Consider the following 26,909-nt stretch of genomic DNA (forward strand, 5'->3'; position numbering starts at 1 on the left):
ATCATCATCATTACCATCATCATCATCTTCATCATCATCATTTTCCTCCTCTTCCTCCTCTTCCTCATCATCATCATCAGCATCAGTAAGATCGTTACATTTCCCACTAGGCTTATTAGTTCAAAGAATAACAATTTATATGATTATCATCAAGACATCGTTGATGATGATAACGATGCTTTTCATCCTGCTAGGGTTGATGGTGATGATGATGTTGTTGTTGATGATGATGAAAATGAGGGTGATGATGATAAATAAAAAGATGGTAAAGTTATGGTTGATGAGGAAGCAGATGATGAGGAGGATGACGGAGATCAAGATTGCATAATATTGATGATGATGATGATACTTGTCATCCTTCCGGTAATGATAATGATCACAATATTCATCCGGAAGGGGAGGGTCGTGTTGATGAGAATGCTGTTGTTGTTTATCACGAAGTGTTAATGATAATGATGAACAAGAGGAGAAAAATGATAAAGAAGATGGAGAAGATGATGAGGAAGAGGAGGAAGATGATGAGAAAGAGGATGTTGATGAGGATGATGAGGATGATGACGATGTTGATAATGTAGTAGATGGTGATAAAATTTCCATGATGTAACAGTAGAGGTTAATAGTGATTGATTGAGTTGATAAGGTTTGTGAGGCTGATGTTTACATGATGACGTTTCAGATGATGAAGCTTATGATGATTAAATACGTCTGAAGTTTCTCTAATAAAATTATGTTGGCGGTATTGATTACGATAATAATGAAGATTTTGATTATGACGATGATGACGATGAGAAGGAGGAGAATGACGACGATGATGATGATGACGATGACGATGAGGATGATTTGATAAAAAAAATCATCTTTCATCCAACATGTGTGAGAGAACACACTTTGTTTTTGAAAATCCATTTTTTCCCACCACCATTTCCCTTGTTTCTACTTTTTTTTTGCTTTTTTCTCTCTCTCCCTTTTTCTCTCTCTCTATTTTGTTTTTTATTTCTTTTTTCTTTATTTTCATTTGCATCCCTATTTTTAATGGTTTTTTGTTGATTTAAAATTTTCACATACAATGTTATTAAACTTTAAGTGCATTTGATGATTTATGAGTAAGAATTTCAATTACAACAACACAACAACAAAAACAACAACAACAACAATAATAATAATAATGAAAATAATAGTAATAATAATAATTATAATTATAATAACAACAAAAACAACAGCAATAATTTAAAATCATGAAATAGTCTCATACACCAACGATTTACATTTTTTTGTGTATGATAAGTAATGATTCATTCGCGTTCGAACCCGAAAACCGCGAAGAACCTCCGTTGTTTTGTCCTTATTATGTAGAAAATGGCATGTCATTGTTGCTATCACAGTTTAATACCACCATGCTGATGGTGATGATATAAATTGTAAGAAAAAAATCAGATGATTGATGTTTAAAATGGAAAATTTTAAAGAGTTGAATGACCGGATGGAATGAATGTGGTGGATACTGTCCTGTCAGCAACTTTATGCGAGTTAGCTGTTTATATGATCATCAGTCAATCACTACTGTATTTGCGTAGGCAGTTTTTTATAAAAAATTTCCAGTTTTATAAATATTTTCCAAGAAAAGTTTTAATTGTTGGAAAAAATGATTTGGTTGTAATTTTTTGAAAAAATTTCTATAAAACAATTTTTTGAAAATGGCATCACCTAAGCTTTTCTCCATTTGGCTACAACCTTCAGTTCATTCTGTTGGTGCTGCTGATACCACTGACTCAATCAGCATAAAATCAACTTCTTTAACAACTGTAAAAAGCATAACAACGTTGAAGACGGTGATAAAGACGATGACGACGATGACGCAAAAAGAATATATCTCTAATAAATTATTGGGTAAAAAATAAATACTTCGGCAAAGACTAAGATAAGATGTCAAATAAAAATAGCCCAATTACAATAAATATACACCTACCATTAACTAGAAGCATATATTACACAACTTTCTCCTATTTTTTCAAATAAAAATAATACTTTGCTTACATAAATTATCATCTATTATACTGCTTTTTTTTATTTTAATGCGTTTAGTTTCTTGCGGTTGTAAACATTTTTTTGGGTTTGAATAATTTGAAAAAGATTTGTTTTTCCGTCATTATGTGGGTTTTGTATGTGAGTTTGTATGTGTGTTTCTATGTGAGTTTATATGTCTGTTTGTATATGATTTCAAATGTGTGTACTATGTGAGTTTTAATGTGTATTTTTATGTTTACACGTGTGTTTTTATGTGTGATTTTACGTTAAAAAGAGTGTGTTTATATGTTTTATAGTATGTTTTTCGCGTGTTGTTTTTTACTTGACAGTCCGTTTTCACGCACGTATCAACGTATGCCCTCATTAATGATTTTATGTTCAGCTGAAGTTAATTACCAAGAACGTTTCATTAACTCTATCTATTTAACGTATGCCTTTTCATCACCTATAATTTAATCACGAGGTGAATGAAAGTCGGTTAATCGGACCACATCATGACGTACATAGTCAAAGTATTTTATAAATTAAGAAACCCGTATTTATTATCTAAAAAACAATTGAGTTGTACAAGCAATTAATTTTTTTTGTAGGAAAACATTTCTTGTAGAGAAAATAAAGAAAACCACCATTGTAACGCAACATTCATAATAATATATATTTTCTACAGGCACCTGAAGTTAACTTCTTCAAAATATTCCATGCGCTTAACAGTTTAAAAATTATTTTTGGTCAGGAATTCTTAATTTTTTTATCATCATTTCGTTTGAGTATGCTCTTTGAAATTTCAAAATTTTAACCTACATGGCACATCCTAGAGATGCGAACCCAATGGAAAAACTAAAGAATTAAACAATGCACTTCACATAACAATATGAACCAGGTCGGGAGAAGGTTTTCATCTTTACTTTCAATATAAGCTGCGAAGTTTTTAATGAAAGCAACTTAAAAGTGGAAGATAGTGAGTGCACACCTCTTGCCAGTTGAGTAGAGCATTTTTGTGGCTACTATGTTAGCGGTCGTATTAAGCGGTTCCGCTTGTTTCATTACTCTTGCTTACTTAGTAAGGTTAAGGTTTGGTCATAATAGGTTTCATTCGCTTGTGTTTCAATTAACCGGTTACTATCATATTTCAATAGAGTTACGACATTTATATAGTGATGTGTTCCTTACATTTTGACTTTTTAATATAACAACAGAGAAGGATTCAAGTATGATTGCAAAAATTATTCCATCACCAAATTATTCTTAATTTTTAATTTCACGGTACACTTGTTTCTTGTTAATTTTTTTCATTCGCATGTTTGTCTCTCCTTGATTAAATTTTTTATTGTTTGCGTGTGTGACGCTTATTATATTCCATGTTTCTATTTGTGGAATAATTGATTATATCACACTAACGCACACTCACAAAAACACACACCCATGCACTCTCACACACACACACACATGAACTCACACACACGTACACATACACTCAAACACAGTTATTACCGAATATTTTTTCAAATTTTAATGCGTGATAAACGAGGGGAACGAACCTCGCCATAGAGATCACGTCGATGATGCTTATTTTTATCAGTTGGGATAAAATTTTTTTAAAGCATGCTATGTTTTTGTCTGTATGTATGTGTGTGTGTATGTGTGTGTGTGTGTGTGTGTGTGTGTGTGTGCGTGCGCGTGGTGTGTGTAATATTTTTAAGTTCAAAATTTTTTAAAAGGTTTCATCACTATAATAAATGATGAACCTATACACTCAAGTACATTCACATGGAAGTGTAAAAACAAAAACAAGATAATCTTCCACACATTAATTCTACAAATACAAATTTACATTAACAAATATGACATACACTGACTGCTTATTGCAAAAAAAATTAACAAGACAAATAACAGTGATGATAATAATAATAATATTATTATTATTATTATTAATGTTATAATAATAATAACAACATGTATGCGTCATACATAGACATTGCATGGATAGTGGCCTGGAATCTTTTGGCATTTGAAGCCGGTCATTGCGACAGCAAGCGAACCAGGTAGGCCCCTTAACCGTTACACCAAGAAAATAATTATTAAAAATCGCCGTCTATACACAGATGATGAAGATGAAAATACTATTACTAACTACTACCACTATATACATAATATAATAAATATAAATATATTATATTATATGTTGTATATCAAATTCATAGAATAAAATAATATCAGACGTTTTTTTTACTCTGGAGTCAGCAAAAACACAGTTTGTAGTAGAGCTGACTTCTCCAACTTGATATTGTATGGAGTCAATTTATTTTTACAGGACTGTGTCCAATCAATACTAAACGCTGCAGCAAAAATGATAGCCGACGTTTCAAAGTCCCACCCCATTTCGGTTCACATGCCTGATGAGCTTCGTTGGTTGAAATATCCCTTAAGGATTAGGTTCAAAATCGCTCTCTTGGTCAGAGACTGTTTGACTAGTGATGCACCGGTCTGTTTGAGTGAGCAACTGATGCCGGTTTCCAAGGTACATGGACGTATTCAACTTAGGTCGTCGAACCGTGGGGATTCTTCATTCCGCCAATCCTTTCCTCAAATTTTGGACGACGAAGATTTTCTGTGCTGGCGGTTGGAATATAAAACTCGCTTCCTGTGCAATTGAAAGATAGTTCCGTCACAAAACGACAGCTTCTCGAAAAAGCTTTAAAGCATCGTTACTTCAACATTATGCATCATGGAAAGTGCATCCGAGGTCTTTTCAAGAGAGGCGCTATACAAATTCAGATACTGATACTGATATATATTATTATTGTTATTATTATTTTCAATAAAATAAAAATACTGATGAAATAAAAGCAATCATAACGTGTACTGCACGGCTATAATATCAGCTTTATGAGGAGTATAAAACTGCCAAAGGACTCTGAAGCAATTACAGGCCACACTTTGCTATCGATATTTATGAATAATTAAATGAATAATAATAATAACAGTAATAATAATAATAATAATAATAATAATAATAATATTAATAATAATATTAATAATAATAATAATAGTAAAAGTTTTTGTTAACAATATTATTAACGTTAAAAACAAAAAGTAAAAAGTATAGTAAAAATATGAATAAGAATGATGATAATTGCCATGAGGTGTATAAACTTCTATGATTGTCGACAAACAACGCCAGGACACGCAAAGACATCAATGAGCATCTCCAACAGGCTTGGTAAGAAAAAATATTCAAAAGAAGAATCTTTTTTTCATTTAAAAAAAATAATAACAGTGAAAATATAAATAAATAAAAAGATAATAAAATTAGGTAAAAATGAAATAAATAGTTATATTGTTATAAAATTGTTAAATAACAGGAAATGAAATTCATATTTTACTTTGATATTGTAATACAATTTTTAAAATATCTCAACTAAGTCACTATTATGAAAAGTCAATAAAAAATTGCATTTCCATCGTTTAACCATGGTCATATGTGTGTGTGTGTTTGTGTAAGTGCGCACGTGTGTGTGCAAATGAGCATTTGTGTGGTTGTGTGTTTCAGTTTGAGTGTGTGTATGTTACAGTCTGTGTGTGTGTGTGTGTGTGTGTGTGTGTGTGTGTGTGTGCATGTGTGAGTATGTGCGTCGATATTTATGTTTGGTGTTTCGTGCGTGTGCGTGCGTGTGTATGTAACATAAATGAAAAGTGTGCGTGTGTGCGCATGTGAATGTGTGTGCAACAGAAATGAAAAAAATTAAAGATGAATCGATTGAATGTTGAAATTGTTCTGCCGAAATAACGGAAGAATAGATATTCAAAATAGTCATCGTGGCGTTTACATACTGAGGATTGTGATGACGATGATAATGACGATGATGATGGTCATATGATGAAGGTGATGATGATGATGATATGATGATGACGATAATGATGGTCATATGATGATGGTGATGATGACGATGATGATGGCCATATGATGTTGGTGATGATGACAATAATGATGATGATTTGCTGAATTACGATAATGATGGCGATGATGACAATGGAATGATGACGACGACAACTTTTACGATGATTAAATAATATTTTTAGAAAATACAAACATGTTGTGAACGAAATTGACAAGCATGACATGAACTAAACAACATGATCAAGGAAGACGACAACAACAATTATCATTGTTGGACAATAATAATGATGATGATAATGATGACGTTAACCATTCAATAATTCAATTCATTAATGAGTTTATTCAGCAAACCATGATGATGATGATGATGATGTTAACCATGGTGATGATGATGATGTTAGCCATGATGATGATGATGATGACGATGATAACGAAGATGTGGTACAAAAAGCCTTATAAAGCATTCACTGGCGCAATGAAGGGTAATTACAAAGGCTTATCTAAATACAAAATGGGCTGATAGAGAGGACGAACAAATAAAAAACTAAAACGATAGAAAGAAGATAACAAAAAAGAGTTAGAAGTAAGAAGAAAAAGAAAATTGAAAAAATAAAGAGCAAGGAAAGAGATAAGAGAGAAAAATAGAGAGAGAGAGAGAGAGAGAGAAAGAGGAAAGGGAAGGGGAAGATAACAGAAATACAGAACAGATAGAGACAAACAGAACCCTAAACAGGAGAATATGGATCAGCAAAAAAACAAAAAGAGAAAACGAAAAAAAAGAGAAAGAAAGAGAGAGAGAGAGAGTAATTGAGAAAAATTAAAACTGAGGTAAAAATGAAAGAGAGACAAAGATGGAGGGAGATAATAAAGAAGAAGCATTTAATGCATTGCAAATACCGAGATAATGCAGCATTCCAATCAGTAACGACTCTGCAGTCACCATGATTTTGTCATCCTCATTACCATCTTCATCATTCCGTCATCGACTCCATGATGACGGATGATAGTTATGCAGAGGAAGCTGATGGTGAGGACGATGACGACGATGATGAAGATGATGATGATAATGACAGATAATAATGATAATGTTGATAATGGATGGTAATGACGGAGATAATGATGATAACAGTGTTGTCTAAGATCGCGAACTAACCGGAAGTAAAATGATAATAATGGATTGTTGTTGCTTAAGTTGACACGTTGAATGATTAATAAGCATTGCTGTTGTTGGCTTGTAGTTGTTTTTTCAACGCAACTGTGTTAAAACTTGAAAACAAATATACAAACAAACAAACAAATATACAAACAAACAAACATACAAATACACAAACAAACAAATGTGCAGGGCAGCATACACACACACATACTTTCCGAACAATATTTATTTGCTATGTGTCCGCCCATGTTGATTTATATGAATTCATTTGTGTGTATGAATGTGCATATGTATAAATGTATGCACGTATATATGGGTATGTATGTATGTAGGTATTTATGTACGTATGTGGTAAGTATGTACGGTACGCTTAATCTATTTGTTTTACAATGAGATTTTTACACATAAACATTTCTAATCAAGAATGCATATTTTGGCGAGCTAATAAACTTATGCACGCACAAACAAACAAACAAATACATAGATACACGTACACACTTATGCTTCGCACATGCAAACAAACAAGCTGACACACGTACATACTGACTAGATACACAACCAAACAAACAAACATCATTTTCTCTTTCATACACGCATTTGCTTGTTTGTTGTGGCGTTGTTTGGTTACAGCATACTTTTTCAATAAATTTTTATGATAGCATTCATTAAAACAAGCTGGTACCTACTTATGATACATACATACATACATACATACATACATACATACATACATACATTCATACATATAAAATTATTTGTTTGCCGTTACCTTTTTATGTATGTGTGTATATCTGCATGTGTTCATTCAGACGTAGATACCGTAGCTTATTTACGAACGCATGCAGATTAAATATTTGGAGCGGGGAGTGACGATGATGGTGAAAGATGATGATGTCAGGAATAGTGATGGTAATGATGACGTCGATGACGATGATGATGCTGATGGTGATGTCGATGATGATGATGATAATGATAATATGATAATAATAATAGTTTTCGCAATGACGTCACTAATGTGTGCTACGTAATATAAAAAACAACAATATCGATTATGGTTACGATGAAATGACATAGGTATGTTAACCACACATAAAAATTTGATGACTCAACATTGTTTTCATCGGGTTAGCTCAACCGTTATGAGTGCATGTTTTGGCGTTGTTGTTTTGTGCTGGTTCAAATTCAAATCCTATCTGAGCCATAATATTTCAACTATTCAGGGCGGACTATGTGAGCGTACATAAATGTGTGTAGGAGTTTTGAGTGTTTATGACTAAATATTTAAATGATTAAATGTAGATATATAAAAAGTTAAAGTTTGAAGAAGAAAAAAGAGTCGTGTTTGTTAGAGCCGCGTTGATAAACAACACTTCTTCGAATGAATTCTTGACGGATATAATGTGTCGACTTTGGTTTTATTGGCGTCTCAATGTTTGTTGTTTCTGTTTCTATTTCGCTTGTCTGTGCTAACAAAAACATAACCTATTTATTTCATACACGATCCATCCTCACCATTCGAAACCACCAACCACCGACCATGCATTCTAGTCAGCCTGATGAAGTGAAGAACAAGTAAATGTTGGAGAACATTTCAGCATCACGGAGAGTTTCAAAGAGAACTTTCCAGAATGAAACATGTGCTGTTCATGAGAAAAATATTTAATAAAATTGTTTCGTCACTTCAAGCAAATAGTTCTTCTACTTCTCCATCTTGAAATCCATTATGAGACCATTTGTATATATTTTGTGTGCCTTGTTCTTATTGTAAGTGGTTGTTACATATGTGTGTGTGTGTTTGTGAGTTGTTGTTGTGTGTGTGTGTGAGTTGTTGTTGTGTGTGTGTGTGTATTGTTCTGTGTGTGTGTGTTACAAAATACATACAAAAACACGCATGATACCATGAGAATAGAGAACCTTTTGTATTTGAAGCCGGTCAGTGCGAATTAGGACTAAGGGCTTTTAAGCTATCACGACGCCAAGATATGCATATGTTCGTATGGTTTTTAATGAGTTGTATAATTTGTGTGTTGATGTGTGTAAATTTTTGTACATGTTCACATTATTGTAAGTGTGTATTATTTAATATGCTTTGCCAAAATATGAATAATGATTAATATAAAATATCATCATATTTTACTTGACTATGCATATGCCAAAACGAATTGGTACATCATGTCTGTATGACTGTTCGAATGCATCTGACCATGTAGTATGTTGCGTTAATGTTTCTATGTTGTTGTTTGGTTGTTGTTGGCTTTTTAAATCGATGCATTCATCGTCAATGTCTTTTTCAATAATGCTCCATATTTCATTCGCATGCAAGCAATATTATTATATATACATTAACTTGCTTTACATAAAATACTATATTATTATTACATTCACATGCATACACATACACAAAACCGTAAACACACTCGCACGCACACGCGCACACGCGCACACGCACATACACACATAAATATATATATTTATATATAATGACAGAAAACATACAAGTCACCCAATCGCCCAAAACATACAAACAAACAACATACATACACAACAATATTTGTTCAAGCGGGATAGGCTCTAACTCAGACTTTTTTTATCTATGCAATATAAATCAATAATTTAGACTTAGGTGAAGAAATCGATAAGAAGTCGAAGAAGATAAAGATGATGATGACGACGACGACGATGACGATGATGATGATGCTAATGATGACTCTAGTTTATGAGGCTATCATAAAAAACACTCAATAGCAAGAGTATAAACAACACCAGTAACAACAATAATAGAAACGAAAAACAGAGAAATGTTTATAAAAATGTGAATGAGCAAGAAAGGAGCTCACAAAGAAGGATGAAACCAACGGCACATTAATAATGACCACCCTCATCTCAGATGCTAACAATAGAAATTAACCCTAACGCATCACAGCAGTTGCTTTTTATTTCATTATCATAATTAGATAAGTTTTTTTTGCCATTTTTACAACCATCGTCTACATCCTTCCTTGTTATTTCAACAGATATCATTGCAACCATCACAACCATCACTAACGCAAATATGATCATCACAAACATCACCACACAATCGCCAAAAACACCACCACCACACCTACTACAACTACTACTACTACTACTTCTACTACCACAACAGGCTTAGTAGTAGGAGTGTGCGTCTTTACACACGTCACCATCTCTTTGGAAAGATTCTGGGCAATTTGTCAGCCCCTCAAGTCGAGAAAATGGCAGACGAGAAGGCACTGTTACAAGATGCTGGTCTTAATTTGGCTGGGCGCCATACTCATCACAATTCCGACAGGTGTCAGCCACCAGATTGTTTCACTCAGGAATGCTAAAAAGGTAAGATAGTGATGGTGAAATGATGAGGTATGATAATGAGGTAAAGAAAAATAATGGTGATGTTCAGTGGGATAGTGATGAAGTGTAGAGGGTTAATGATGATGAAAATTGTTATTATGATGTTAGTTAGAATTAAAATCAAAAAAACAAGAAGTGATGAAGATGAAGAGATGTGATTGGTGATTATGATGATGACAAAAATGATGACGATGAAAAAGAATTTTTCAATCTCACTTCATTCATACCGTTAATTAAAACCATTGTTAAACTTTTTTTTAATTTAAATCCACTTTTAATCAGTGCGTTGAGATGTGGACCAATAAGAATTTAGAGATCGCTTACGTCATCATCCTTCTTTTCCTCCTTTTCATCCTTCCGCTTGTTGTCATGTTTGTGGCGTATGGGTGCATTGCTGCTACACTGTTCTGTGGGATGAGTGTCAAACAAGGTTAGATGGATGGATGGATGGATGGATGGATGGATGGATGGATGGATGGATGGATGGATGGATGGATGGATGGATGGATGGATGGATGGATGGATGGATGGATGGATGGATGGATGGATGGATGGATGGATGGATGGATGGATGGATGGATGGATGGACGGATGGATGGATGGCTGGCTGGATGGAGGGATAGATAGATATATGAATGTATTAAAAAATGGATATATTGATAGATGATATTTGAGAGGTGAGCTAATAAATAGTTGACCGATGAAAAACAAACTAAAAATTAACAAAAATGAACAATTCGTGAATTTTTGTTTATAAATTTAAAGAACAAAAAAGTCTTATAAACCTAAAAATTAATGGGCGCAAAGAAAGTTATTTAAAAATTGTATTTACGGTATGAATGAGGATTGAGACAAATGATCGCTCGCAGAGTCATTGACTTGCAGCAGAGTAAATAAATTATCTCAAAAAGAAATAGCATTTTTAAAGATTTATAACATCTTTTGAGAGCTGGGCACGGTATGAATGATATTTTTTTTTATTTTCCAGTCAACATGGTACAGTTGTCTGAAAAGAAGAAATTCAATCTGAGAAGGAACAACAATTCCACTAAACATCAATGCCAAAATATTACTCAGCAACAACATCTAGAACATGATATTGAACAAAACTGTAAACAACTGACCAACAACAACTACAACGCCGAATACAATTATTATGACAGAAAAGCAGCACTACCACAAACAGCAGCAGCAGCAACGACAACAACCGCAACGAACGAGATCAGGTCAAGTCTTAAACAACAAAAACTCCCGCTATCAATCTGCTTGAAAACGAACAAAAGTGTCATCGTGTCCGATCTACCAAACATTCATGAAGACGACAAACGCAATTCTTTAACATTTCTGAAGCGCTATTGCTACAACAAAAACAACAACACCGACAACAACGTCAACGTCACAAATAACAAACAGAAAAATTGCAATAGCAGCGTAAGGAACAACAACAACAGCAGAAACAACAACTTTTTCAAAAATCACAACAAAAGCGAAAAATTTCAATCCTGGCGTAAAAAAACATTCCAACAGCCTCAAAAATTTAAATCCTACTCATTCATCTCTCGCAGAACTAACACAGACAACGATCTGGCAACAGCAGCAGCAACAACAACAACAACAGCAGCTGCGAAAGCACCAACATCTCTTACAACAAACACCTCAAACAGCATCAACAGATCACGACGCAAGAGCGTGTTGATGTTGTTCATTGTCGTATCGGAATTTTTCATCTGCTGGGCACCGCTCTACATCATGGAGACGTGGACGATCATCTCGCCGCAGACCATCTCTCGCCCAAGCCCCGTCGTCATGAATCTCATCCATCTGCTGGCATTCATCAGCAGTTGCTGCAATCCCATCACGTATTGTTTCATGAGCAAGAAGTTCAGGGCCGGATTCGTTGGAGCGTTTGGAAAGTGTTGCAAGTGTCTCGTCAGCAGGTCGGTTGATTGATGTGTGATTGTCATCCTATTAGTATCTCTCGATCGATTGGGATGCATTAATCGTTAATCAGTCATTATTCGTTGATCGATGGTAATAACGCAATTATATTCTGTCACATGTTAAAATATTAGCTTGCTGTTTCACTTGTGAATGGCGAGTTGAATAGTGAGTGGGTTGATTTGATGACAAATTAAATCAGTCAATCAGTAAGATAAATACTTTTTGAAACCAAAAACATGCTACAACTATTTCGTATTAGCAAGGTGGCTGATTACATTTTTTAATTTATCAATTGTTGGATTGATTGACCAACAATATTCATGAAATTAATAACCCAATCCTGAACAATTGGTTCAAAATCTCCAAAAAATTGCTTAACGAACTTTTATTAAACATAAATAAACATCTAAATAAACATAAATAAATATCAAAATATGGCAAAAAATATGAAAAACTATGAATTAAATAAGCAAGCAAACAAACGACAACCCAGCCAGCCGATCTTGCAATAAAAGGAAGGCGAAAAAATTCAATAATATCTATTAAGGATGAAAGTTCAAAGGTCATGCAATCTTTTCTGACCGGAAGAGGTTTTTTTACTTTTTTTGTTCTTTAATGTCTCTTGATTTACTTGGGAAGCTGTGATGTGCCGGCGTTTTGAACTGCTTCAAAAACAAACTTATCGATAGGTGCTACTTCTATTGTGGTTGCAATGTAATGTAATTTTTATTACTGTCATTATTGTATTATTGTAGATAACAATAACATATATGACATTAACATTCATTGACATCAATTTCAACAGAACTAACATTAACTAACAACTATTTTTGAAAGCCTGGTTAAATATACGTTCACACGGAGCAAGAATACTTACATCTTATAAATAAATACTAATAAGTATGTTTCCTGTAGTTCAAGTATTCATCACTACTACATATAATGTGGTTTTAGTCGTAATGTAGAGGAGAGATAGAAGGAGAGAGAGATATGAGAGAAAATGTGTGCAGATGAATAAATAAGAGAGAGAGAGAGAAAAAAAAAATAGATGAAAAAAATGAGTAAATGAAAAAATAAAATTTGAGAGATTGACGGAAAAAAGAAAAAGGGTACCGTAGAACTGTAGAAGGAGTTCGATGTAAGTTAACAAAAAAGACAGACAAAGCAAAAAAAGAAAATAAGAAGATAGTGATGATAAAAAGACGGTAGGAGAGAGAAAGAGAGAGAGAGAAAATAAAGAAAGAAAAAGAGAGAGAGTGAAGGAAAGGAAAGAAGTGTTGAATAAACCTTGAGTGAACGTGGAGGACAATGCAATAAAAGTGAATGAATACGATACATAAAATATGGTGGTGTGGTTGGTCATCAAATTTAAGCCTCCAAATAATAAAACTTACAAATATGGGGAATGTGTACGCATGTCCTTGCGTGTTAGTACATATGTACTCACGGATGTTTAAATGCGTATTAAATTTTATATGAAAGCAGTTTAAATGCGTTTTAAATTAAGCCCATGCATATAATAAATGTATGTACATTGTACATGTGTGCATTTATTATGCGTGTATTTATAAGTGTGTGTATATGTGTGCGCGCGAGTGTATATGCTTGTTTGTTTGTTTGTATGTGTGTGTGCATGTATATGCGTGTATGTGCGTGTATATTAAGATAATCTTTTACGTTTAAGACGCATAAAAACAAACGTAATTATAAGAATGCATACAAACAAACGCCTATAAAAAAAATTCAAACCATACAGCCAAGAGCAAGACGCCAAAAAGCATACGCAAACAATTGCGAGAAATAAGATTTTTTTGCAATATAAACAAACACTCAGGCAGACGATGGCTCATGGTTTCTATTTTTTAGAAGGAGTCAGACATGGATGAAGAATTAAATTGCTCAGAGATTTATAGAACGAATGTTAATGAAAAAGTAGTTAATTAACTAAACAATGGTAGGGTGGCACATCGAACCAGGATACAAATATATTTAAGTAACAGGGATACAAACAAACATACAAATAGATATACTAAAAGACAAACATGCAAACAGTTACAATCAATAGATACACAACTGTAAATTTGTAAGTATCGTAACGTAACGTATATACACAGAGATACAAACATATACATACAAACAAAGATGCAAAAATAGATTATAGCATCAAAACAAATATACTAAAAGAATACAAAAAATATATGCAAAATATTTTAAAACCGGTTATACACATAAAAATACAAACAAGACACACACAAAAATATACAATTAGAAACAAATTCAATGAAGCGTTGTTTAGCCATTATTTTCATCTTATGTACGTTTCGAAACTACATTGTATTAATGATAGTAACGTGATGATGATTATAAGGCGGTGAACAATGATGATAATGATAAACGTTATCATCATGATGAAGACAATTTCAACCTCTACAATAATAAAAATATCGATTTTAAAAGTTTAAGTGATTAAAAAAAACATAAAAAAATGATTATTATTGGCATTGATGACGCAACTAGGCTGATGATTAAGATGATGATGAAGATGATGGGGATGAAAAAGATGAGGATGAAGAAGATAAGGATGAAGAAGATGAGGATGAAGAAGATGATGATGAAGAAGATGGAGATGAAAAGATGAGAATGAAGAAGATGGGGGTGATAACGATGATGATGATGATGGTAATACATTGCTATTGACTTTTTCAAGTAAAAAGTGTGCAGACAGAATGGAACTATTAAGAAAACAGCCCTCCCTTGTTTCGGCCATAAATTTAAATTCACTTATCATCATTTTTTTCTCCATCACTTTTGTCTCTAGCATAATCACCATCGTCGTCATCATCATTGTTTATCTTCATGGTTTTTTGTTATTATCATTTCCATTGTATTCACGTTTTACACTAAACCTATAATAATCGTTGGATCATCATTAACAATTGTCGCCTTCCACATCACTCTATCACACTGGATTTCATCATCATTATCGTCAATACTATCATCATCATCATCATCATCATCCTCACTTTCTCATTCATCTATCATCATCACCACCATCATCATCGCCATACACCCAGCCAGGCGCGCCACGACATGATCAGTAGAGCGAGTTGGCAAATGGAAGTGACGTCACGATCACGTGGACGAAACAACAAAAACAACAAAAACAGCAACAAGCACAACAACAATGCAGATGAGCTTCAGTTTGCGGTGACGTCATTTCCTGAAGAGACCGTCATGGAACGAATCGATGATGACGACGATAAAGATGACGATGATGTTGTTGTTGCGAGTTGTAGTGGTGATGTTTGTCACAGCAGTAAGAATGATAACGTTATGATCGTTCGTGATGATGTTGTTGTTGATGATGGGGATGATAAACTTTAAACTCTAACCTCTGGAATTTTTTGTTGGAACGTTAATTTTTGATATTATTGTTATAATTTTATATATTTATTATTATTATTATTATTATTAATTTGTTTTAACAATTTCCTCATTCATATTTCTTGTCATTAGTTTAACGTCATAATATATATATCATCATCATCATCATCACATTAAAACCATCATCAGCAACACCATCATCATCATCATCACATTAAGATCAACATTACATTAGGACCGTCGTCATCATCATTACACCAAAACCACCCTCCTCATCAGCACCAACAACAACATCATCGTCTTTGTCGTCATCACCATCATCATCATCATCGTCATCGTCGTCATACTTTTAACTACAATAGCTTCATGTCAGATTCACTTATTGAATTTGTCAAGCAATCCCTCAAAACGCTGAAATACGTGCACATGCATACCTACGCATACACTCACATACAAATACAAATGAATGTGTGTATAGAACGTACATGTGTGTATACGATTACAAAGAATACTGAAATACATTCACACATAAACATAAATCCTTGTACAAATTCTCATAAATACTATTTATTGTTACATACTACACCATACACATACGCATTTTATTTGTATGTGTTTGTAAATATATTAAAATAATTCGCCATACAAACACTACACACATACACACAATACACTCTCAATACACACACACATACACAATACACACACATACACAATATACACACATACACAATACACACACGTACACAAACACACATACACCCACATTATAGAAACATGCATACACAGACAGAGAGTTACAACAATAAACATACAAAGTCACGAATGTATTTTTGTTTGTGACGATGCAATTGTTTTGAAGAATTGTGTTTTTGGCAAAAGTTTTTTTTAGCGAACTTTCTGTTATATTATTCACGCTGATGTGCCGTGAGAGGCATTTTTTAATTTTATTTTTTGAGTTGTTGCTGGTACTGCTGAAGTTTTCTCTCTCTCACTCTCTCTCTTTTTCTCTCTCACTTTCTCTCTCTCTTTCAAATTTGAATTACACGTCGTTCAGAAATAAAGTTAGTTTTCAGTTTTTTTTATTGACCTTTGAAGACATTTTCATTTCTCCTTTTAACTTTTATTAAATTTTTTTCTCCATTATTTAGTTTGAGTCTGATGTGCGTCTGAAAATGTCAATAGATTGTTTGCGTAGTTTGAAACTTTAATGAAATAAATATTTTTGAAAAACAAAAAAATGATTTTTGTTTCAAACAAAACGTCATCATTGACGTCATCTTCACTCGCAACCAAGTTAATTACAAAACGTAAACATTATCACACCATTATTATTATTAGTATTATTATGAATAATTATGAATAATGTTATTAATACTATTTTATTTTTATTATTATCATTATCACATTCTTGTAAACCTTAATTTCAACGTTATCATCATCATCATTATTCTCATTTCATCACCATCATCATCATCATCGTAGTTAATTTAACCGCATCATTTCCATTCTCTTCATTCTATAAATAAAATATCATCATCTACTGTTCCTCATTTTTTTCATCGTCACGCTCGACACCATCGCGTCGTCATCATCACCATACCACCCTCCTCCTCGTCATCATCACCATACCACCCTCCTCCTCGTCGTCATCACCATACCACCCTCCTCCTCGTCATCATCATCGTCCTAATCGCGTCGTTATCATCACCATCACGTCATCATCATCACCATGCCATCCTCTTCCTCCTCATCATCATCATCGTCCTAATCACGTCATCATCATCACCAACACGTCATCATCATCATCATCCTAACCATGTCACCACCATCGTGTTATCACCACGATCACGATGATATCACCATCACCATCACGCCCTCTTCATCATCATTATCATCGTCAACATCATTCGATGACGTCGTCGTCGTCATCACCATCAAGAAACCAGAGGCTTGAGATTGTTTATACGATCCAAGATGACGTCACACATTTGTTTCAAGTCCTGCAAAACGCGTCAAAACGGCAAATATTGGGAAATATTTTAACGTAAGGATGAAAGTTAAGATGGTGACGATGATGATGGTGCTGGTGGTGATGAAAATGGTGATTAGGAGGTGGAGAAAGAAAAAGATAATGGTGATAATGTTGGTGATGATGTTGGTGATGATGTTGGTGATGATGTTGGTGTGATGATGTTGGTGATGATGTTGGTGATGATGTTGGTGATGATGTTGGGGATGATGTTGGTGATGATTTGGTGTGATGATGTTGGTGATGATGTTGGTGATGATGTTGGTGATGATGTTGGTGATGATGTTGGTGATGATGTTGGGAATGATGTTGGTGATGATTTGGTGATGATGTTGGTGATGATGTTGGTGATGATGTTGGTGATGATGTTGGTGTGATGATGTTGGTGATGATGTTGGTGATGATGTTGGTGATGATGTTGGTGATGATGTTGGTGATGATACAATGGCGACTGCGTTCATAATAATGAATTTGGCAATGGCGATGAAAATGGATGACGTCAACATCAGTAGCGAGCGACAATGAAGATGTGGATGATGACGTCATACCCAGAAATCAAGGTAGGCATACTTAATGTCATTGACATCTTCATAGACCTCAGAACATTTCATCTCCGATACAATATCATCTGTTGGTATTCGTTCATTTGCTCATTCAATCGTTTTTTTTTGTCTTTTATTTAATTATTATATATACTCGTTCACTCATTCTTACACCTTTCAAATAAGTTTTAATTTTTTCGTAAATTGATCTGTTCACACGTCAAACCAACCATTTATTTATTCACTCATCTAGTCATCCATCTACTCTTTCGTTTATTCATATATCAATCCATCTATCCATCAAACCAACCAACCATCCAGCCGATCATTCATCCACCCACCCATCTTTCCATCCATTCATAGACGAACCCAGCTTAGTAAGACTCTTGAAGACCTTGCAAATGCTTTACCACCTCGTATTTCTCTATGTGCATCCGCATCAAACTGCCTGGGGTCAAAATAAACCATCACAAATAAATATTTGCATGCATGCATAGAATCGTGTATTCATTCATATATACATAGATGCGACATACATTCAAACATACATACATTAGCCATACATACAGTTACAAAGACACAGGCACGTATGTTGTATATGCATAGTGGTGGCCAACACGCATACAAATATTAACACATAAAAAATAAGAAGCAAAGAAAGAGTGAGTAAGATCCATGAGATACCTAGGAAGGGAATTGCCGTGACGTCATCAGTTATCTTCTGCGTCATACCGTAAGCGCACTCCTCTGGGAATTAATAGATGAACGAGTGAACGAACGAACAAACAACAAACAAATGAATGAATATATGAACCTGCGAACAAACTGATGAACCATAAAACATATAACTATCTGCTAATATGCAACTAAAGATGAAAATAAATAAATGAACAATTGAATGGATGAACAAACAAACAAGCGTGCAAACAAACAAACGAATGAACAAACAAATAGGCAAACAAACGAACAGATCATAAATAAAATTGATCGGTTGAAAAATTTGTTTAAAGTGGATGCCCATTAAAAAAGGTTTGCTGGAGATAATATAATTTGATGTGCTACGTTTAAATGGATGGTTTGATAAATTTGAAAAATCAATCAATATTTGGTGATCGATCGACTAATTTATATGCTATCAATCATTCCGTCATTCATTTTTGAGAAATAAATGAATGAATGAACGAACGAATGAAAGATTGAATGAACAAACAAACGAATGAATGAATGAATGAAAAAAGGAAGAAAGGAAAAATGAATGGGTAAATGTATAATTTATTCATGGATTGATGGTTGCACGGAACATTTCAAAACATCGTCGTCATCACCATCATCATTACATCACAATTTTAATCATTTGCATCAACGAATCATAATACTGCTTCCATCGTACGGAGACACAAATATAATCATCATCATCATCATCATCAAAATCATCATTATCAATAGCAACGTCATTAGTATCATCGTCGTCGTCGTCTTCGTTAACATCATCAATAGCATCATCACCATAATAGATGTATCATCACCATCTTCATCAACACTGTAAATATTATACTTTATTATTACTATAATTATAATAATAATTATTATTATTATAAATATTAATGTTATCATCTTCATTACAATCCTACACTCATTAACACGTTTTTTTATTCAGGCCCGCCAGTTTAAATCATGAAGGTAATCATTAGCATCAGTATGATTAGCATCATAATTAACTACATCCAGCTTGTATAAAAAAAGTAGCACGAAACTCGTCATCAACGTCGTCATCATTATTATTACTATCATCATCATCATCATCATCATCCTCCTCATCATCATCGTCGTCGTCGTCGTGGTCGCCGTCATTACCATAATCATCATTATCATCATCACCATCATCATCCATATCATTATCATAACCTTCAGCGTCAACCATCGATGAAATGGCATTGCAGGTGTTGATGATGATGCTCGGTTCATTCTGGTGCTCGTGCAGGCCGACCAGCAGTAGATAGATCGTGTTGAATTTGTTCAGTTCAACAACATTCAAATCTGCATGTGAGACGTGTCGTTACGATGACGATGATGTTTCAATGATGATGATGAGGTTGTTGACGACGACGATGATTGTGATGGTGAATGATGATGTTGGTAAGATTAACGTTGACGAAGAAAAGTATGAGGATAATGTGTAAATTGTGGTTACGACAAAAATGTAGATGCCATTGAAATGATTTTTCATTTATTTAAATTTTTTGTGTTGCAGCTCTCTCAACGCCAAACTGCCAACATGTTTATCCGTAATTGTTATTAAAGCATCGTGCCACAAAGACTGTACACTATCCACACCACCACACGACGCACACACACACACATTATGTAAACACGCACAAGCACCGCATCATACGCCTATGATGGCCTTTGAGTTTCGGACAGACGGTATTCGAACCAGGCCATCGCGTAACTGCAGCGCGAGGCATGGCACTTCTATTGACTGAGCTAACTCGGTGACCATAATGAAAATGACAAAAAAATAAAAATGATGAGGAAAGCTATATAGATAATGATAGTGATGATGAAGATGATAATAGTGATGATGAAGATGATAATAGTGATGATGAAGATGATGATGGAGATGATAAAGATGATGACAGAGATATTGTAGATGATGAAGATGTAATGAAAGTGTTGGAAGCATGAGGGCAGATAGATCGCATTCGATTTGTTTAATTCAGCAATCATTCGAATCTAAATAATGATGTCAACAACGACGATGATGACGATGACGATGATGTTGCCAATGATGATGATGATGATGACGATGACGTCGATGATGATGATGATGTTACGGATGTAAAAACAAGCTTGACCAAATATGGCCCGTATATTTTAGGCAATAACGTACATCGTCAACATGCTCCAACGTCAACGGCATTCGTTTCAGATAAAAGAAATGAAAAAATATTTTCTATCTGTTTTTATATAAAGGAGAATATAAAATAATTATGATTTATAGAGTTTCCGTGCGTAAGTTCTGAGATTTTCTACATGGACAGAAGTCTTTTGTATTCAAAACCTTTGATACTTTATCACTAAACCATCTTGTCACTCAGTATATATTTCTTAAACTAGCCAACCTGATTCTTTTATTAACTGAATGAAGAATATAAAATTGTAAGGTATGTAAAATTTTCATAGAATTTCGTTACAAAATATTCTACAATTTATATTAACACTAATATTTTAACTTAAATATATCGGAAAGAACATAATTCAAACTGTCAAATTGCTTCTCGTTGAGATGAGATCGCAAATTATCGTTACTGTTACAGCATACACTCATAAGGGCACATACATACACATGCATGCTATGAATACACACACAAAATATATGTGACATGGATAAACGCTTTGGCGATATAATTGACTTTAAAGATATTTCAAGCAACAGCAAGATGAGAGCATTTGTTGTGGCTTCGATCAGCCATCCGTTTTTTAAAATCAGGTGGATAGAATCATCAGTTCGTGAGCAAGTTGAAGACTTGTTTCTAGCAGAAGTGGTCAGAATGAGCAATTCTTCAACAGTTTATGAAGACAGAAATACTAGAGGTTGTGCTAGTGCAGATTTTTATGGATTCCATGAACCAAGTTCCGAATCACGATCGAATGAAAAAGTTGAGGGACTGCAATATCTTAGTGATCCTTCATATGATATGGAACAACTCAAAAGGTAATCAATATTTTTCTGTAATATATTATATATGTATAATATGTATATGCTTGATTTTCTAATACATTTTTATTCTCAAGTATTAATAACAAATTAATAATTTGCTATTTCGGTTAACAACTATATTATTGTTCCTTAGGTATCCTGCTGTCGCACAAGTGTTTTTGAAGTACAATACCACTGTGCCATCATCAGCACCTGTGGAACGTATATTTAGCCAGGCTGGAATGATTCTCACTCCTAAAAGAAATCGTTTAAGTGATGAATCATTTGAAACTTTACTTTTACTCAAAAAGAACAAACTCTTTTATTGATGTAAATAAATTACTGTAAATAATGAGTTGATTTCTGAGTTTAATAAATTTATAAATATTTCAAATTAACCATGGTATGTACTTAGGTACTCTTGTACTTAGTACTTATACTTAGTACTTATAAGTATCAAGTATACAATTTGTTTTGGTTCTTAGTACTTATACTTAAGTACTTTTACCACTGAGTACTTAGTACTTATACCTAAGTACATTTTTTGAGTACTTACGTCATCACTGATATGTGTATATAATCACTGTTTATATGTTTGTTTTATAACTTGGGAAAAGATATCATAGAGAACCCCTTTTTTATTCAAGAATTTGGCTACGGAGAATATGATGGGTTGGTTAATTGGATTGTAGTTGTAATTTTGTACTTGCTTTTGTGCGCGTTTGTTAGCACTTGCGCCTTGTAAGATTTGAGCATTTATTATTATGACGATGTATATTAAGATATGATTTTATATGCGTTTGCCAATTGGTCATATGTAGAGAGGAAGTTAAATGTGAGATAATTTCATTATTTGAACGTCAATTTACAACAAAAAATAAAAAAAAAAAAAACCATTTTTGAACTTTGAACTCTAAACAAATAAGAAAGATGTGTAATTAAATGTATAATGCATTTGAAAATTACTGCTTGATGCAATGATAGTCTTCGTTCTCACTGACATAGACGCTGGAGCGTACACGCGTGTGCGTTCATAAATTAACAGTTGCCTGAATGTGACAAAAACATTAGCCGAGCAAGAAAATAATCCTCTTGCATGGTTGTGTCGTAATAATCGAGAGATTTGTTAGGAAGGGTGTTGTATCGTTTTGTTGTTGTTAATGTGGTTGTTGTTGATGATGTGGTTGTTGTTGTTGCTGCTGTTGTTGTTGCTGCTGTTGTGGTTGTAGTGGTTGTTGCGGCTGTTGTCGTCGTGGTGGTTATGGCATTAGTGGCAGGTAGAGTGATTTGTGATGATAATAACACAGAATTTTCAAAGTAACTTTTCAAACAATTCAAAACAAATCAAATTTCAACAAAAAAATGACGTAGTATCATTTTCGTTATAACTTTCTCATCTCATCAAAACCGAAATATGACATAATTAAAGTTTAAAGCAGCTGACGCGTTCTGAATGAAATCAGGCATTCGTCGACACCCAACTAATCTAAACAAATTCCTTCGTCTCGTCTCTAGGCAAGTTTGATACGCAACGCAGCGCAATGATATTAATGAACTGTAAATTATCAGGCCCAAGTTAGTCTCCGCATCACTGAATAGTGAAGGTCGAACATACATCAAAAAAATATCCCAGTGCTGGGAATACGCATACGTGAGTTCATTTAATGATACATACAATTTTATATCAGTTTACTTTTTATTTGTTAGTATTATTATCTATTTCTAAGTGCAATTACTTGTTTATTACTAATTATTATTATTATTCATTTCTTAGTATTATTATTTATTTTTTAGTATAATCATTTATTTCTAAGTATTCTTATTGAAATAATATTTTTCAAATCAACGAACCAGATAGCGACAGACCGAACACAACCATGGAAGCGGCTTCAAAGACTTCGGCTTGATCGTAGTGCATCTTAATGATGGAGGCCACCTTACTGCATGCTCCTTGCTCGTAAAAGTCCTGCACGTTTGCGTCTGTTTGTGGTGGTGGTGGTGGTAGTTGTAGTTGCGGAGGCGTTTGTGGTTGCGGTGGTTGTGGCTGTTAGGATTGTGTGGCTGGTGATTGTGGTGGTTGGAATAATTCAAAGTAATCGTTTGAAACGCGCTTGCGTACAACCATAGCAACTATTGCTAAAGAGCCAGCTAGACATCAGCAACGAACGGCTTGATAGTTAGAGACGCCTGGTCCTGCTTTGCAGTAACCTGGTTCGAAAGCAAGAAGATCCGTCTATCATATACGTTATATGTTATACATATATATACATATATATATATATGTATATATATGTATATATATATATATATATGTATATATATGTATATATATGTATATATATATATATATATAACGTATGAAATGCGTTACTTACAAGGGTTGTTGTATGGTTCTTATTTATTTGCGATTTTATTTTTTTTTTTTAGGGCTCACTGACATCTTATGTGTATAAAAATAAATGATATATTTAATATATAACAATGTATTAAATATACTAATAAATTAAATATAATAATAATTGTAATAAATATATATATATATATATTAAATATAAAATAATATTTTTTTAAAAAATTAGAAAAAAATGAAAGACAGACCAAAGATTAGCATAGGCCACATGGACTGGAGGACGAGAGTGATGATGGGCAGGTCGCCCGCGAAGTTATCCAGCATGTGCATCAAAATCTCACTGCACTTTAGATCGTTCAGCGTCTGGCTCATGTTCTCTGGCGATGTCGATGATGATGACGATGATGAAGATGACGATGACGACGACGATGATGATAATGATGATAATGGCGATGATGACGACGATGATGATAATGATTATGAAGATGATGATGACGATGACAAAAGTGATAAACAAACACAGTTACCATTTTTCTTCGTTGACACAAAAACTCTGGCTGTGGCGTACTGTATCCGAAATGAAAGTGGATATCTCTGAGGAGAGAAGGATGGATGGATGGATGGATGGATGGATGGATGGATGGATGGATGGATGGATGGATGGATGGATGGATGGATGGATGGATGGATGGATGGATGGATGGATGGATGGATGGATGGATGGATGGATGGATGGATGGATGGATGGATGGATGGATGGATGGATGGATGGATGGATGGATGGATGGATGGATGGATGGATGGATGGATGGATGGATGGATGGATGGATGGATGGATGGATGGATGGATGGATGGATGGATGGATGGATGGATGGATGGATGGATGGATGGATGGATGGATGGATTGATTTAAGGATGAATAGATGGATGAATAGATGGATTTTCAATACATAATTCAATGAAAAACATACAACCACAACTATACAATCAATCAATCCATATTAACATTCAAACAACTATAGACCCTAAAAATCAATCAATTTTCAAAACTAACAAGCTAGCAAATCAACCAACTAATCAATCCTCCAATCACCCAACCAACCAAACAATCAACCAAGCAAACTGTATCTTAAACTAGCAAACCAATCAATCAACCTTCATAACTTATCAGCTAACCTTTGCTATTTTGCAAATCTGCGTAATGGGAACTTTAGAAAAAAATGACTCGCCACCTAGCACTGATGATGACGACGACGACGAGGACGACAACAAAATAGATGATGATGAAAATGATGATGATATTATTTATGATTGACGTTGATGATGATGATGATGTTGGTGAAAATGAGGAAGATAATGATTATGGTGTTGAAAACTGATGACGATGGCGACTACACAGACGACTACAAAAATGACCACAGAGACGACGACACAACAACATTTGAAACAACAAACAAAAAAAAGTGAAAGATGGCGGCGTAAAAATGTTTTATTTGCGTCCATCCACAACCCTTTGATATGTCCTTAAGTTCTTCTCCTTCCTTACAATTTGTATTTAAATAACAAAAGAAAATTTTCAAAACAATTTTTTAATTCCTTGAATAAAAAATGTAATTAAGACACACACACACCCATGTCACTTTTTATGAGGGAACAGTCTGCCATTATCAAACAAACAAACAAACAAACATCATGAGGTCATTTAAACAGAGTAGAACTAAAAAAGAAAAAGGCTTGAATTGAAAATGAATAAAAAACAAATAAAACAAAAAAATAAATAAATAAAAAACAGATAGATGGTTGAAAAATGGATGAAACAAAGATGGATGCATAACCAAATGGATGATGAATATGGATAAAAGGATGGATAAAAGAGGATTAAAGAGATGGATTTGAAAACGAACGACACCTACAGCCGTACACTTGCACTCCAATGACCTTCATCCCAATCTCGCATATCTCCAGGCTGCCCAGGTGGTGTACCAGGTAGACCAGGAAATCGCAGAGACTGTTCGAGTCGAAGGCGAAGAACGACCTTGTGATTTGAGAATGATGATGGCAGTTGTAAAGGAGACCTTCGCCTTGGCATTAATGACATTGCGGTTTGATAATGATGGTGGTGGTTGTGGAGGTGATGGAGAAGGTGGTTATGATCATGGTGGTGATGGTGGGGTGATTATGTATGACGAGGGTAATTGTGATGAAGTTAATTGCGATGAGTATGATTATGATGCACCGCTAATTATGATGATGAGAATGATGACGTTGAGATGCTGATTTAGTTACTACAACAATCTCAAACTGATGCCACCTATTGATTGTGAAAAGAATATAATGCGTTGATTTCTGCGCATTCGTGTATTACGCTTTGCTTGCGTACGTTTTTAATGTGTGTGCGTATGTGTGTGTAGATGTGTGTTAGCGTAGATGTGTATATGCATGTGTGTGTGTGTGTATGCGTGTGTGTAGATGTATGTGTGTACGTAGATGTGTGTGTGTATGTGTGTGCGT

General features: G+C 34.1%; 3 protein-coding genes across 3 annotated transcripts in view; 1 reads left to right on the forward strand and 2 right to left on the reverse strand.

Annotated features, from left to right (window-relative positions):
• HELRODRAFT_129617 (hypothetical protein) overlaps nucleotides 1-12,395 on the forward strand; it is a gene marked incomplete at both ends in the record, with an annotated part of 29,135 nt that extends 16,740 nt beyond the window's left edge. Inside the window, 3 exons of the mRNA XM_009032204.1 lie at nucleotides 10,225-10,430; nucleotides 10,731-10,868; nucleotides 11,976-12,395. Of these exons, the coding sequence (XP_009030452.1) occupies nucleotides 10,225-10,430; nucleotides 10,731-10,868; nucleotides 11,976-12,395 (764 nt within the window). The remainder of the gene's footprint in view (nucleotides 1-10,224; nucleotides 10,431-10,730; nucleotides 10,869-11,975) is intronic.
• Nucleotides 12,396-16,855: 4,460 nt separating this feature from the next.
• Nucleotides 16,856-20,789, reverse strand: HELRODRAFT_165680 (hypothetical protein; the record flags this gene model as incomplete). The annotated part of the gene is made up of 7 exons (XM_009032205.1): nucleotides 16,856-16,942; nucleotides 17,720-17,776; nucleotides 18,354-18,433; nucleotides 18,742-18,795; nucleotides 19,032-19,094; nucleotides 20,253-20,384; nucleotides 20,771-20,789. The coding sequence occupies 7 exons, from the start codon at nucleotides 20,787-20,789 to the stop codon at nucleotides 16,856-16,858; spliced, it is 492 nt and encodes a 163-aa protein (XP_009030453.1).
• A 3,095-nt stretch (nucleotides 20,790-23,884) lies between these two features.
• The window catches only part of HELRODRAFT_165681 (hypothetical protein), a gene marked incomplete at both ends in the record, with an annotated part of 5,982 nt that continues 2,957 nt past the window's right edge, over nucleotides 23,885-26,909 (reverse strand). The window contains 3 exons of the mRNA XM_009032206.1: nucleotides 23,885-24,027; nucleotides 24,646-24,774; nucleotides 26,303-26,433. Coding sequence (XP_009030454.1) covers nucleotides 23,885-24,027; nucleotides 24,646-24,774; nucleotides 26,303-26,433 — 403 coding nt within the window. The remainder of the gene's footprint in view (nucleotides 24,028-24,645; nucleotides 24,775-26,302; nucleotides 26,434-26,909) is intronic.

This window comes from Helobdella robusta, assembly GCF_000326865.2.
Source record: "Helobdella robusta unplaced genomic scaffold HELROscaffold_8, whole genome shotgun sequence".
Taxonomy (NCBI): domain Eukaryota; kingdom Metazoa; phylum Annelida; class Clitellata; order Rhynchobdellida; family Glossiphoniidae; genus Helobdella; species Helobdella robusta.